Source organism: Perognathus longimembris, chromosome 4 (genome assembly GCF_023159225.1).
Source record: "Perognathus longimembris pacificus isolate PPM17 chromosome 4, ASM2315922v1, whole genome shotgun sequence".
Taxonomy (NCBI): Eukaryota; Metazoa; Chordata; class Mammalia; order Rodentia; family Heteromyidae; genus Perognathus; species Perognathus longimembris.
The window spans coordinates 27520943-27535522 of NC_063164.1; the positions used below are offsets into that span (position 1 = coordinate 27520943).

Consider the following 14580-nt stretch of genomic DNA (forward strand, 5'->3'; position numbering starts at 1 on the left):
TAGATTGAATTTTCATTACTTTAAAAATGAGTTTATAGTTATGTCAGTAATTATAAAAATGGTGATTTCTGTTATTTTGTCTATTGCTCTAATACCAGTTGGCATTCTATGGAAGAACCTTTTTATGTATTTCAGTATGAGTTAGTAGATTTTACTTTATTCAGTAAGATATAGTTTGTTTTGTCATAATTTATTTTGATGCTTAAACTCTCAGATTAGGTTTCTGAGACATGCTTCAGACTGATTCCTATCTATATTTGACCTGTACCCATCATTAATTGAGCATTTACTTGCACAATAAGATATTTTAGGGACTCCTCTTATTTTGTCTAACTCCTCTTATTTTGTTATTTCAAGGATCTCTGATTACTTTTCGTGTAGTGTATGTATTTAGAAACCAAAAATCAGGAAGTGTGCTGATTGCCCCTGGGGTGTAACTGCTACTAGATCCTGATAGTGGAAATGTTTGTGTGTTGTACACGGATAGAAAATATCTACGATACATATATACATTTCTCTGTTTATTTCTATCCTGCCATTACCTGCTTGAAACTTTGTGTTGGTTCACAGCAACACAGTGGTGTTCAAGCTGTAGGCTGCAAGTATCTGCCACCTTTCTTTCCCCTGAAAGTATGAGTTGTCTTTAGAATTGCAATTGTTGACAAACATTGGCTTTCTAGTAGGGGATAATGGAGCAAAAGTATAGAAAAACACTGCCTGCCTCTCAGCTTTCAAGAGTTTGGTTTTTTGTTTGTTTGTTTTTTTATTGGTCCTTGGGCTTAAACTCAGGGCCTCGGCCCTGTCCCTAAACTCTTTTTGCTCAAGGGTACTGCTCTACCACTTTGAGCCACAGTGCCACTTCTGGTTTTCTAGTGGTTTATTAGAAATAGAATCCCACAGTCTTTTCTGCCTAGGCTGGCCTTGAACCTCCATCTTCAGAGCTCAGTTTTCTGAGTCACTAGGATTACAGTCATGAGCCACCAACACCTGCAATCAAGAGTTTAAAGGTAAATTCTCCTATATGAGATTCTTACATGCCTACCTGTATCACAACTGGAAAGTTCAAGGTGTGGTAAAGAAGAAAGATGAATTTGTGGAGAGGCAGAAGCCCCATGTTTTTGTGTACATGTGTGCACTGGTCACGTTTGTGTACATGTGTATTTGTATGTGTATATATATGACTGTTTCCTAGGGCTGCCACACTAAATTGCCACACAGTGAGTGGCTTAAAACAACAAAATTTACGTATGTCACAGCTCTTGAAATAAAGTATAGAAGTTAAAATATAAACAGTAGAATTATGGTTACTCTTTTTTGTTGTTTTTTTATTTTTTTTTTAGTTCCTCTGTGGTTTCACATAATGGTTGATTGCATGTTGTATAGTAGGTACCTGTAAGAAATGATTCTTAGAAGTTTGTTCTGTTAATAATGCTAAGCATTTCTCTCTCTCTCTCTCTCTCTCTCTCTCTCTCTCTCTCTCTCTCTCTCTCTCTCTCTCTCTCTCTGTCATGGATCTTGAATTTCAGGCCTGGGCAACTAGCTCTTCAGCTAGTAATCTACCACTTGAGCCACAGCACCACTTCCAATTTTCTGGTGGTTAATTGGAGATAAGAGTCTCAGGGACTTTCCTTCCATGGGCTGGTGGTTAATTGGAGATAAGAGTCTCAGGGACTTTCCTTCCATGGGCTGGCTTTGAACCATGATCCTCAGATCTCAGCCTTCAAGTAGCTAGGATAATAGGCATGAGCCCCTGGTGCCCAGCAAGAGTTTCTTTATAGAACATTGAACTAAGATTGTTTTTGCTAGGTTATATAAAGAGTTACTGTTCAGGGTTTAAGAGATTCAGAATATCTAAGCTTATGAAAATCTTGTGTAAATGAATGCTATTTTCATGAGAATATGGCTCATTGTTTTGAAAAAATAATTTCTGTTATAAGGGATGTAATTAACTGCTTGATAAATAAAACATTAAATTAGGTAAATTGCCTTTGATTTGACTTAACTCTTAAGCATTATAACCTTTATGACAGCTGTTAAAATACTAGTATGTTTTTTGTGTGCTTCCTTATCTCTAATTACTTACTGGGAATGTACATGATAATGAAGAGACTGTGTTTTTACATCCTAGCTAAGAGAGAAAGAGAGAAACCTGGAGGATGTAAATAATTTCTGGTGAAGCACTTTTCTCTCCTCTTGATAAAAAATTTCCCCTTGGCTGGCCCAGAAATAGTACAGCTTTCAGTTAGACAGGTTCAGTTCCCTGTGGAAACTGCAAAACTATCAGTGCTCTCCCGGAGAACCAGTCTCCCCATCCAATTTCCCTGGTGCCTATCGGAGAACCAGTCTCCCCATCCAATTTCCCTGGTGCCTAGTAAACTGTGGCTTGCTCCTGAGAAACCTCTCAGTAAGAGTACTGCTTCCTTCTTAGTCCCTTTGAACACTTACAGACCAATAGCTTCCTTGGAAATGGTTACATGCTAGACCTACAGAAAGAGCTTTGTTAATCACTATATCTCTATGTTTATCCTTCTCAGTATTAATGTTCCTTAAAACCATTGAATTGCTTTTTTAACGTATGTGTATGTATATATCTGTGTGTGTGTATACATACGATGTAGTTCCTATCATAATGTTTGTAGGCAAAGTACTTTTTAGTATTCAATCCCAAGTAGAACATTGACCCTTTATGTTGAAGACCACTAATCTGAAGAGGAAATTTTAGTGATAGATTACAAAAGCAACTTTTGATCTTTTTCTTTAAAATAAAATTTATTTGATTTATAAATTAAGAGCTATAAAATGGTGTTTATTTAACAAAAGGTACAAAACTAAGATGCTTAGAAAACTTTGTATAGGCATGGAACGGGATTTCTTTTAAAAGAAACACTAAGGGACAAAAAATTGTTAAATTTGGGGGGCAACCAGCTTTTAAAACTTCTAAGACTACTAGATTCCCAGTTTCTGTTTCAGCAGTTTACAAATGATAGCACTTAGTTCAAAGCAGAACTAAAGATCCAGGGGTGAAAGAATAATAGTTGTACATCAAGTAACAAACCAATCAAACATTCCAGATACCATCCCATACTCATATATAGTTAACAGCCAGCCATCCCTGATTCGCAGCCCTTTTTACATTGTGTTATATCCTATTTCTTTTCAGCTCTCACTTCCTCACTCTTCCCTGTGAGGGGTCCTCTTCCTCTTTTTGTGCATTACTAAATATAACACAGGTTTTTTATTGTTTCTTTTGTCTAATTTTGGTTTCCTTCCTCTTGCTTTTATACTGCATTAGTTGTATCTTGCACAGTTGGGAGAACTCCTTGAACATGAAAGTCAACACATAAAACCCTTTTTTCTACTGTGTGTTTATCTTTAGAATTATTTATCATATTACAGCAGTGTAGGAGGTATTAAAAAAAACTTTGAGGAAGAAAGCTACTGAAACATAATTGGAAATAACTAAAACTTCTCACTGAATAATTGAGAAAATGAGGTTTTAGTAATGAAGGAGTAATTGGGATGTGTTAATTTTGGAATCAAAATGCCTAATTTCTTCATGGTTTGCAGGAATATTACTCATTCTCATTTCTTCTGCCTCAAAACTTAATTGGACATACAAAACTGCGTTATTTATTGTTTTAAAAATCTTCCCAAGGCTGGAAATATATGGCCTAGTGGTAAAAGTGCTTGTCTCGTATACATGAAGCCCTGGGTTCAATTCCTCAGTACCACATATATAGAAAAAGCCAGAGGTGGCGCTGTGGCTCAAGTGGCAGAGTGCTAGCCTTGAGCAAAAAGAGGCCAGGGACAGTGCTCAGGCCCTGAGTTCAAGCCCCATTACTGGCAAAAAAAAAAAAAAAATCTTCCCAGTAATTGCAACAAAACAAACTTATTTCTTCTTTAGTTATCAAACTAGTGTACGTAAATAATACATAGGTGAACTTATTAAAAATTTCTTATCCCCTTACTGTTAGTATTTCGTAGGTCCTAATCAGGTCATTAAAAACGAGTGGGTTTTTTTGGTTGTTTGTTTGTTTGTTTTGTTTTGTTGCCAGTCCTGGGGCTTGAATACAGGGCCTGGACAGTGTCCTTGAGCTTCTTTTGCTGAAGGCTAGCACTCTACCACTTGAGCCACAACACCAATTCTGACTTTTTTTTTTAATGTGGTACTGAGGAATCAAACCCAGGGCTTCATGCATGTTCATGTAAGCACTCTACCACTAAGCCACTTTCCCAACCCCCATTTAAAAACTTTTAAAGAAATATTTCAGGTAGTTTTGATACAAATCAACCAGCAGACCATAGATAGAAAAAAATACTGCTTTACAGGATAAACTCTTCAGTACAGTCCAACTCTTCAATAAGACTTATAATTTTACTTCTCCCATCTCTCTAAACTCCTTTCTCCCAGAGGTTTTTTAATCACCTCTTTGTACTTAAGAAACACTAAGCTACTTAGTTCTCAATATATGCCTTACTTTTATACCTTTATATACTTGTACATAATGCTTGCCCCACATAAATTATCCTTATCTTCTCTTTCCCTTGTACATCCACTCTTCCCATCTCTACTGAAACATCATCCTTTCTCCTTTTCAAATTGAGTTAAACAACACTCATTTAACATAAATCTGTTAAAACACTTAACACAGCATTTCATCGTTACTGTTTTCCTTGCTAGTTCCTTCCTAGATCATATAGAACTCAACCACAGAGGCCATTGCGTTCATCTGTTCATCTCATAGCTGACACATAGAAGAAGACATACCATAAATGTTAAATGAAATCCAAGCTTTTCATGTCTCTGGAACATTGAGCATACTAGAGGAAACTCTAGCAGCAACTCTGCTCTCCTGTCTTTTGAGAGTTTTCATGTAGTTTTAAGTATAGGGCACTTAAAACTTGTAGAAAAACATTTTTTTTCATTAAAAGGGCAAAAGGAGCTATTGTTATAAAACATTTTTCTATATACCATGAGTTTTTCTGTACTTGTGTAAGTTGGTTTTCCTACTAGGATTTCCATTTCCTAATCTATAATTATCTCTACTTAATATTGGAAGTAGTCTTATAGTGGTCATTTTTTAAAACTTAGAAGCCACCCTGTCCTTCGATTAAAGTACTCTTCTGGCCCTTTCCCCCTTCACTTCCATGTTTAAGAATCTAGTGGCTGGGAATATGGCCTAGTGGCAAGAGTGCTTGCCTCGTATACTTGAAGCCCTGGGTTCAATTCCCCAGCACCACATATACAGAAAATGGCCAGAAGTGGCTCTATGGTTCAAGTGGCAGAGTGCTAGCCTTGAGCAAAAAGAAGCCAGGGACAGTGCTCAGGCCCTGAGTCCAAGGCCCAGGACTGGCAAAAAAAAAAAAAAAAAAAGAATCTAGTGGCTTGCCGGGCATGGCAGAGAGTTGGCAGATAATACAAGACACCATAGTGTTGGTTTTCTTCCCAGGCTTTATATGACAGGTCCTACTTTGATCATTAACTTTAAGGCCTTACTTTTCTTTCTTGTATTTGTCTCAATCTCATGACATTCTCTCAAACACATCTTTCTTCTCCTTTGCTCTTTGTATTTGTTCTTCCAGGAATATGTTTAACCAAATTCTTAAGCCCTAACCTAAGGCCAGTCTTATTGATAAACACTATCCCCTTTCACAAACAGAACGGTAAATATCTCCAGAAAGGAAGATTCATGAGGAAAAATTCATGGAAAACTTAACCTGGCTATCAGTTTTGTTCTATAGTAATTGAGCTCAATTATTTTTATTGGTAAGATGAAACCAACCAACATAAAAGCAATAGTAGATAACACAGCCATCATTTTGTTTCTATTTCATGAATAAAATAAATATAATTTAGTTTAAATCATTGTTAGGTGTATTCTATTATTCTGTAATAAACGTGATTTTGAAATATTACTCAGATGAATTTGAGCCTTTTCATTAGCTGAGTCTGTGTTTCCTCATTGTTTTTCTAATTGGACATTTAATCCAGTCTTACTTTAAAAATAATCTGCTCCCCTTCCCAGCCCACCCTTCATTAGTCTTAGTTAAGAGTAGCATTTCCCACTTAGTTCTTGAAACCAGAAATCTAGGAATTATCCCTTATTTCTCTGTACATCACCCTTTCCTATTCCAGATCAATCTTTTGAGTTCTTTTGACCTTACCCTTTTCTTTTCTAAGTATTTTTAATCTCACAAAAGTTTAGTGTTGTACAATTTAAGAGCATGGGCCTGAATACATTTGAATTCTTGCTGTGTAGAAGGACTTTAGGGAAGCTGTACTTTTTTGTTTTGTCAGTATATAAGGGTAATTGTATCTATTTTGTATGATTGTTCCAAGGATTTTGTGAACTAATAAATATAAAATGAGTAAATAGCAAACACTTGGAATTGTGTACAGTCCAAATTTACATGTTTATTATTCATCTCTATCCAGTAGTTGAGGCCTTATAAACTTCTTTCCTATACCATCACAGCAGCCTGCTGGTTTTCATTGTTTCTTCCCTCCCCCTCCCCCCACATAGCAGTTACCATGCTTATAAGATACTGCTTATGATTAGAATAAAGCAAGGAGGATTTTATTTTTTTATACCTTTCTCAAACTCATCTCTTTATATGGTGGCACCTCTATTGCAGGCAGTTTGAAATCTAGGATATAACTTAAATCATACACATTTGCCTTCAAATTCTCACACTGCCATTTACTGCTACATGTGAGCCTTGGGAAAAGTTACCAAGCAGTAACTGCATTTCAGAATGTAACTGAAGTTTATTAGGAGTAACTGGGGGTGGGGGGAGGGAGTTACTATGTAAGAGTAACAAATTCAGAGTATATTGAGTTTCTCTGAGCCTAATTTTCTTCATTTGCAACTGAACAATTACCTTAAAGAGTTATTATAAAATCATATGAAGAGTTTCTTATAAAACACCTAGTCCTGAGGACTAACACATTCTACTAACATCATTTTGGTCCTTTATTATTTATGATGGTGTGTGTGTGTGTGTGTGTGTGTGTGTGTGTGTGTGTGTGTGTGTGTGTGTGTGTGTATTGGCTTTAGTCAAGCTCTTAGGGACCTTTATAAAAGTTCGCATCTAGGCCAGGTGACTTGTACCTATGATCCAGCTACTCAAATGGGTGAGATCTGGGGATTGAGAATCAAAGCCAGCCAGGTTCACAACAAATTGGAGACACTTACCTACAGTTAGCCAGCAAAGAAAGGCAGAACTGGTGGTGTGGCTCAAGCAGCACCAATCCTGAGGATGGGGGGGAGAGAAGAGGGGAGGGACAACCAAAAGCTCAGAGCACTGAGTTCCAGTCCCAGTATTTGTATCTTGTGTATATATATATATATACATATATATATATATACATATATATATATATCACAGATCTTAAAAATTGGTTTTTCAAAGTTATGTAACTAGAAATAAATTAAAATTATGTAATTCAAAATTATCTATTGGAGGTTGACTTTTGAGAGTTGCCGCATATATCAGAGCATGTACTACATAAGTTTCCAAGTTAACTTTGTAACTAATTATTCAACATAAATGCTCCTTTTTCAGATGGAGCAGCTATCAGATGAAGAAATTGATCATGGTGCTGAAGAAGACAGTGATAAGGAGGATCAAGACCTGGACAAAATGTTTGGAGCATGGCTTGGGGAGCTAGACAAACTAACTCAGGTTAGAAGTGGTGCTCGAAACATTGGTTAAGATTTGAAGTCATTGCATTTAAACAATTTCATTTGCAGACGTAAGGATATACGTGTAAATTAAGTTTTAAAATATTGCTAAGACGGAAACATGATCAAAACATTAACACGTAAATGAATAATAACAGTAACACTAGATAGTATCCTCTATGGTTATTCTAAAGACTTCTTATTACTATGTATTGTACAAAGCAGTAAGGTTCATTGTGGCACTGTCATGCATGCATATAAGTATGTTTTTGTCATAATCACCCATTCATCCTTGTTTCCCCCTTTTCCCTTGCCTACTCTTGTGTGTTTCCTTTCTCTTCCTAAATAGTTGCCCTTCTACTTTCATGTCTTTAAAAGAAAAAGTTAGATTCCACATGAGAGAAAATATGTAATATTTGTAGGAGTTTGGCTTATTTTGCTTAACATGACAATCTCCATCTCCTTTTATCATGTAAATATATCTTAGATTTAAACCTTGTATAGTGTGACTTAATGCTAATATGCTGCTTTTCAGCATTTTGAAAACTTTTAAGAAATGCATAAATGATCTAAGTGACTAGAAACTCAAATGCCTTGTTTATTTTATTACTTTAGTTCCCTACATGGTGTCATTTGTGCACATCAAAGTTAATGGTGGTACTTCCAACTTTTTATTAGATCAAATTTAGGTTTTAAGTAGTAGTTAGCAATTTTTCTAAAATAGGTGTAAAAACTTTCTGTGCATTGTAAATTTTTCTTGAAGAAAATTCTTAGCAATTCCCTAACAAGGGAATTTTATTACCAGTTTCTTAGCCTAAGGAGTATTTGCTATTTTATTACCAGTTTCTTAGCCTAAGGAGTATTTGCTTTTTTGTTGTTGTTGTTGCCCCAGCACCCTGGACACAAGCGGGGAATCATAATAAATGCCCATTTATTTGATCTAGCTAGTCTAGTAAGGTACTCATCTACAATACTCAAGTTGTTTTATAGAACACACTAGATACTTTTTAATTCTCCCATTCTACTGAGAAAAGGAGGTTTAGGACTTAAGTTGCTGTGGAAGAATTAAGTTAAAGGAAAATTTCCTCCTTGTTATACGAAACTTTAAAATAGGGCACGGAAGAGACTGCGGATGTTCTTCATTTGGAAGCTTTAAAATTAGGACATACACACTATCTTTATTAATTTTATCTTGAAATAAATGAATAGAAAAGATAGCATTCTAACCTAATGCCATGACTCTACAAATAGAATATTTAACATTCTTTTTAAATTTTAAAATTTATTCAAATAATAGTGCTTAGTAATATTAAATAATAATTAATTTGGATAGAAATGAAAGTTTTGAAAGACCAGTTGTAATCTTTTGTTTTTTTTTTTTTTTTGGCCAGTCCTGGGGCTTGGAATCAGGGCCTGAGCACTGTCCCTGGCTTCTTTTTGCTCAAGGCTAGCACTCTGCCACTTGAGCCACAGCGCCACTTCTGGCCATTTTCTGTATATGTGGTGCTGGGGAATTGAACCCAGGGCCTCATGTATACGAGGCAAGCACTCTTGCCACTAGGCCATATCCCCAGCCCCCAGTTGTAATCTTTGACAATTTCTATACACAATAAAATGAATTTCTTTTTCTTTTTCTTTTTTTTTTTTTTTTGCCAGCCCTAGGCCTTGGACTCAGGGCCTGAGCACTGTCCCTGGCTTCCTTTTGCTCAAGGCTAGCACTCTGCCACTTGAGCCACAGCGCCACTTCTGGCCGTTTTCTATATATGTGGTGCTGAGGAATCAAACCCAGGCCTTCATGTATACGAGACAAGCACTATTGCCACTAGGCCATATTCCCAGCTCTCTCTCTTTTTTTTTTTTTCCCAAGTTCTTTGTTGTATCCTTTTTTCTTATTGTAGGGGGGGGGTGGGGAAGATCAGGTATAGTGTGTGCTTGTTGTGCACAAGGCCCTTGGTTCAATCTTTAGTATCACAAAAATTAACAAAAATTTTAATTAAATAGAAGATGGCCAGATAACTGACAAGTCACTTATACCTGAGTGTAGGTCTAATTATAGTTTTGACACAGGCAGTGCAGTAGAGTTAGGATTTGCCTTTATCCTGAGATCTTGGTAAAACCATTCTATTACTGTTTGAAGTGGTGATTGTTCTTTTTGCTAAGGTTTGAGGTCTCACTAACTTTGAGCCCAGGACTGTCCCTTATCTTCAGGTTACTTTATGCCAGTGAATGAGGTTCTGTTGCAACAAAACCTTTATCTTCTGAGGAAAGAATTATTAGAACTCTGCATGTTTCTTTTCCATTTACCATGCCCATACTCATGTTCCTTGTTTATTTGATAGCAGAATTATGTGAGATGAGGTTGATCTCTAAGATGTATTGGGGGAAAAAACTTAAAGAGCTAGAGTTGTAGTTCAAGTGGTAGACCTACTAAGCAGGAGCCTCAAGTTCAAACCCTAGTAACACCAGAGAGAGAGAGAGAGTACACATGCATGCACACACTGGGCGCTCATGGCTCACACCTGTAATCCTAGCTACCCAGGAGGCTGAGATCATGGTTCAAAGCCAGCCTGAGCAGGAAAGTCCTCCTTTAAACTACTTAGAAAAAGCTGGAAGTGGTACTGTGGCTCAAATGATAGAGCACTATCCTTGAGCATAAAGAGGCTCAGGAACAATGCCCAGGCCTTGGGTTCAAGCCTCAGGACCAACAAAAAAAAAGGGAAAAATAAAAAGGAAGAAGAAAAGATATTTATTCTGAACTATGACAGTGTCAAGTCTCACGTTCTTAAGCATATATATATATATATATATATATATAAATAAATGAAAATAATGTGGAAAACTAAGTATGCTTTTCCTTAAGATTTTTGGTTTGGTTATTATATGACAGTTCACTTAATCATATGGCAAATGTCATCTTTTTGTATAATTAAGACTTGAATATGACTTTTTGAATTCTTTTTATTTATTTATTTTTTTTTAGAGTTTGGATTCTGACAAGCCTACAGAACCAGTAAAAAGGTCTCCTCTTCGCCAGGAAACAAACATGGCCAATTTTTCTTACCGATTCTCCATATACAACTTGAATGGTAAGATGTAATTAAGTATAAAGTAATATGTAAGTTAGATAATGATAAGTTTATGTTAGATAGTATAGGAATAATGTAGCTGCAATTTCAAATACAAGACTCAATGTAAAAGCTATATGCTTGATTTGTGCATAATACTAAGATTATCACAGAAAAGAGCATCTGAAACATATTTTCTAGTTACTTTATTTACTGACAAAGTTCATACATAGGAGGAACCTCACAGCAAGTTAAATAATTTCATTGTTGTTCTGTCACTGGATTAAAAGGAATTTATTATTTATTTTGCGTGTGTGATCCTAGGGTTTGAACTGGCACTTGCTGGGCAGGAGTTCTGCCACTTGAATTCCTCCAGCTCTCCTAGTTCTCCTTTGTTTTCTTTTGATTGTTTGTTTTTTTAATGTAGGATCGTGTGTGTGTGTGTGTGTGTGTGTGTGTGTGTGTGTGTTGCTCATGGCTGGACTCACTTGTGGCTCCTTGCAGAGCTGGGATTACAGACATATAAGATGAGGTCTCACTAAACCCTCCCCTATATCCACCCAGGCTAATGGTCCTTCTAATCACCTTCTTCTCTAGAGTAACTGGGATTAGAGCTTTGAGCCACCATACCTTGTTATTTGTTACTAATTTTAATAAGATTTCTTATCAATTTCTTTACTTAATGTATTCTACCTAGGCAATTCTATAATGTGTAGAATTTACTTTTTTTTTTTTCTAGTCATGGGCCTTGAACTCGGCCTTAGCACTGTCCCTGGTTTCTTTTTGCTCAAGGCTAGCACTCTACCACTTGAGCCACAGCACCACTTCTGGCTTTTTCTGTTTATGTGGTGCTGAGGAATCGAACCCAGGGTTTCAAGAATGCTAGGCAAACACTCTAACGCTAAGCCACATTCCCAGCCCCTAGAATTAACATTTTAATCTGCACTTTTATTGGACTTTTCATTTATCTTATCATGCTCTCAGCTTTTCTGATAATAACATCTCTATTGGGCACTGACTGTATTAATAGCTTACAAACTGTGGTTTGAAAGTTACATGAAGAATTGGAGTCATAGCTCATGGCTAGATTGTTAGCCAATGAGCAAAAGTGGCAGGTACCAAGTTCAAGTTCCTGTCTCAGATCTAAAGAAAAGAAAAAGTTGCATGAGGATGTGGTTAAAACTAAAAATAATATAATAGTTTTGCACTATTTCATTTGAATGCATACTTTTATTCTTAATTACTAGAGATTTTGAAAGTGCTTCTGAAAATTCTCTGGGAATTAAAAAGCAAACCTACTTAATATTTTGTCTGACTATGTTCCCAATGGAGTGAGTTCTTTTGCTTCCCCTACCATCTCCACATTTAACTGATTTAAAATAGAATGTACAAATTCTGATTGGTTCTGGAAATTGTCTTGCAGAAGCTCTGAATCAGGGAGAGACGGTGGATCTGGATGCTCTGATGGCCGATCTTTGCTCTATTGAGCAGGAGCTAAGCAGTATTGGTTCAGGAAGTAGTAAGCGTCAAGTCACAGAATTGAAAAGTACTCAGAAATTACCTGCCAGCCGACATACCTCCAAACACGGCACATTGAAAGGATTATCTTCTTCATCTAATAGGATACCTAAGCCTTCCCATGCTAACTACTCCCTGGATGACATCACTGCACAATTAGAACAGGCTTCCTTGAGCATGGACGAGGCTGCCCAGCAATCTGTACTAGAAGACCCTAAGCCCTTAGGAACTAATCAGCACAGAAGAACAGCCTCAGCAGGCACAGTGAGTGATGCTGAAGTTCGCTCTATTAGTAACTCCTCTCGTTCTAGCATGACTTCTGCAGCCTCCAGCATGGATTCTTTGGATATTGATAAAGTGACTCGCCCTCAAGAACTAGATTTGACCTATCAGGGACAGCCAATTACTGAGGTAAATATTTTTTTCTCCTGGCATATTAGTATTAAAATAAGAGTAAATAATTTTTAAGGTATAATCTGAATTAAGGGCTGGAAATGTGGTTTAGCGGTAGAGTGCTTACCTAGCATGCACAAAACTCTGGGTTCAATTCCTCAGCACCACGTAAACAGAAAAGGCCAGAAGTAGCACTGTGGCTCAAAAGGTAGAGTGTTAGCCTTGAGCAAAAAGAAGCCAGGGGTCAGTGCTCATGCCCTGAGCCCAAGTCCCAGGACTGGCAAAAAAAAAAAAAAAAAGGTGTGGTCTGAATTAACTTTCTTACTTCTCCTATTTTGAATTGAAAATTTGTCAAAAAAAAAATCTGAGTGCAGTTGTTCGTGTCTGTAATCCCTGCTTTGTGAGAGGTTGAGATTAGAAGATCAAAGTCTGAGTGCTATGAGGAAAGGATAAGGCCTTAAAAGAAGCTAAGATACAATGGGTTGGAGACATAATAAGATAACGGAAGAAGTATATTGTTCAAAGTGAACATCACAAAGATGATTTAGAAATTTTTAGTCTGTGGAAGTCCTTGAATTAATTTCATTTATTTCATATAATTAAAAAGTTTGAAGCCTAGAATGATAGTTCAAGCCAATAATTCCAGCTACTCTGGAGACTAAAAGGAAGATCAGAAGTCTGAAGCTAGACCTGGTGAAGTTACCAAAACTCAAGGAAATCCCCAGTACTGAAAAACAAAAATTTAAATGAGATTTGAAAGGCATTAGTAGTTATTATCCTTTGTTTTCATATTTTGCGGGGAGGAGTGCCAGTACAGGGGCTTACACTCAAGGCCTAGCACTCTTTCTTGGCTTTTTCCACTTCAGACTGATGCTGTACCACTTGAGTTACACCTCTCCTTCCAATGTTTTTTGCTAGTTAATTGGAGATAAGAGGCTCATGGACTTTGCTGGTCTTAAGTTCACACCTCAGTCCTCAGATCTTAGCCTTGTTGGTAGTTAGGATTACAGGTATGAGCCTCTAGTGCCTGGCATCTGATTTCTTTTTGATATTATAAAAGAGCATAAGAAAATCACTTTGAGTTTCCATTTTATTGAAAATCAGTATGAGGTAATAAGAAAGAGCTACTGAGCTCAGAAAACTTGGAATTTAGTTATATTAATGAGATTTAAGTGAGTATTCATCCTCTTAACATCAGTTTCTCATAAGAAAAAATGGAATTTGTTCTAGTTGGTCTACCATCCTCATAGGACTCAGAGAATCAGAAGTGATAGACATGAACAAATCTTTTGTGTAAGTTTAACTGAAGCTGAATTTGGCTGGTGAAAAGATTTTTGGTGAAAGAATTCTTTTCATCTGAAGACGGCAATTGGGTTGTAGCATAGAAAGAAGAAAATCAGTGGGGCTAACTAAAATCAGTCTTTCCAATGAGCTTTTGTTTGCATACTATAATACAGAGTAAGAGAATGTTTGTATAATCAATGCATATGTAAAATCCTTTGGAACATTGTTTAAGGAACTAGAGAAATTTGAAATTTGTATTATTGACATTATTTGTCTTCCCAGTTTAATTCTTTATATTAATTTACACTAATCTAAACTTGGCATTTAATGGTGCACCTTGTTTTTGTTTTAGGTAATGTAAAATATAAACATCATGGTAGTTTAGAGATAAATTTGATTTTTATTGCAAAGAAAATTAGCAATTTATATCAGTCTAAAGAGGAAAGTTTAATTTGTTTAAAATAAGTCTTATCTACCTATTGTATGTTTTGCCATATCTTTCCTATTTCAATTAGTGGCCAGTCTATCTTTCCAGTTCCTCAAGCAAATGCCCTGGAATTCTACTATTTTTTATCCATCTCTCTTCAAATTCCCTCGGTTTTACCTTCAGAAATATCCAGTATCTGATCATTTCT

General features: G+C 36.4%; 1 protein-coding gene across 6 annotated transcripts in view; it reads left to right on the forward strand.

The window, feature by feature from the left end:
- The window catches only part of Raph1 (Ras association (RalGDS/AF-6) and pleckstrin homology domains 1), an 81186-nt gene that overhangs the window by 23903 nt on the left and 42703 nt on the right, over window positions 1-14580 (forward strand). For 5 of the 6 annotated variants that reach the window (XM_048344908.1, XM_048344909.1, XM_048344907.1 and 2 more), the window contains 3 exons: window positions 7567-7686; window positions 10666-10771; window positions 12174-12679. In XM_048344908.1, the coding sequence (XP_048200865.1) occupies window positions 7567-7686; window positions 10666-10771; window positions 12174-12679 (732 nt within the window). Of the gene's footprint in view, window positions 1-7566; window positions 7687-10665; window positions 10772-12173; window positions 12680-14580 lie in introns of those variants that run through there. The other variant, XM_048344912.1, reaches the window with a different exon arrangement.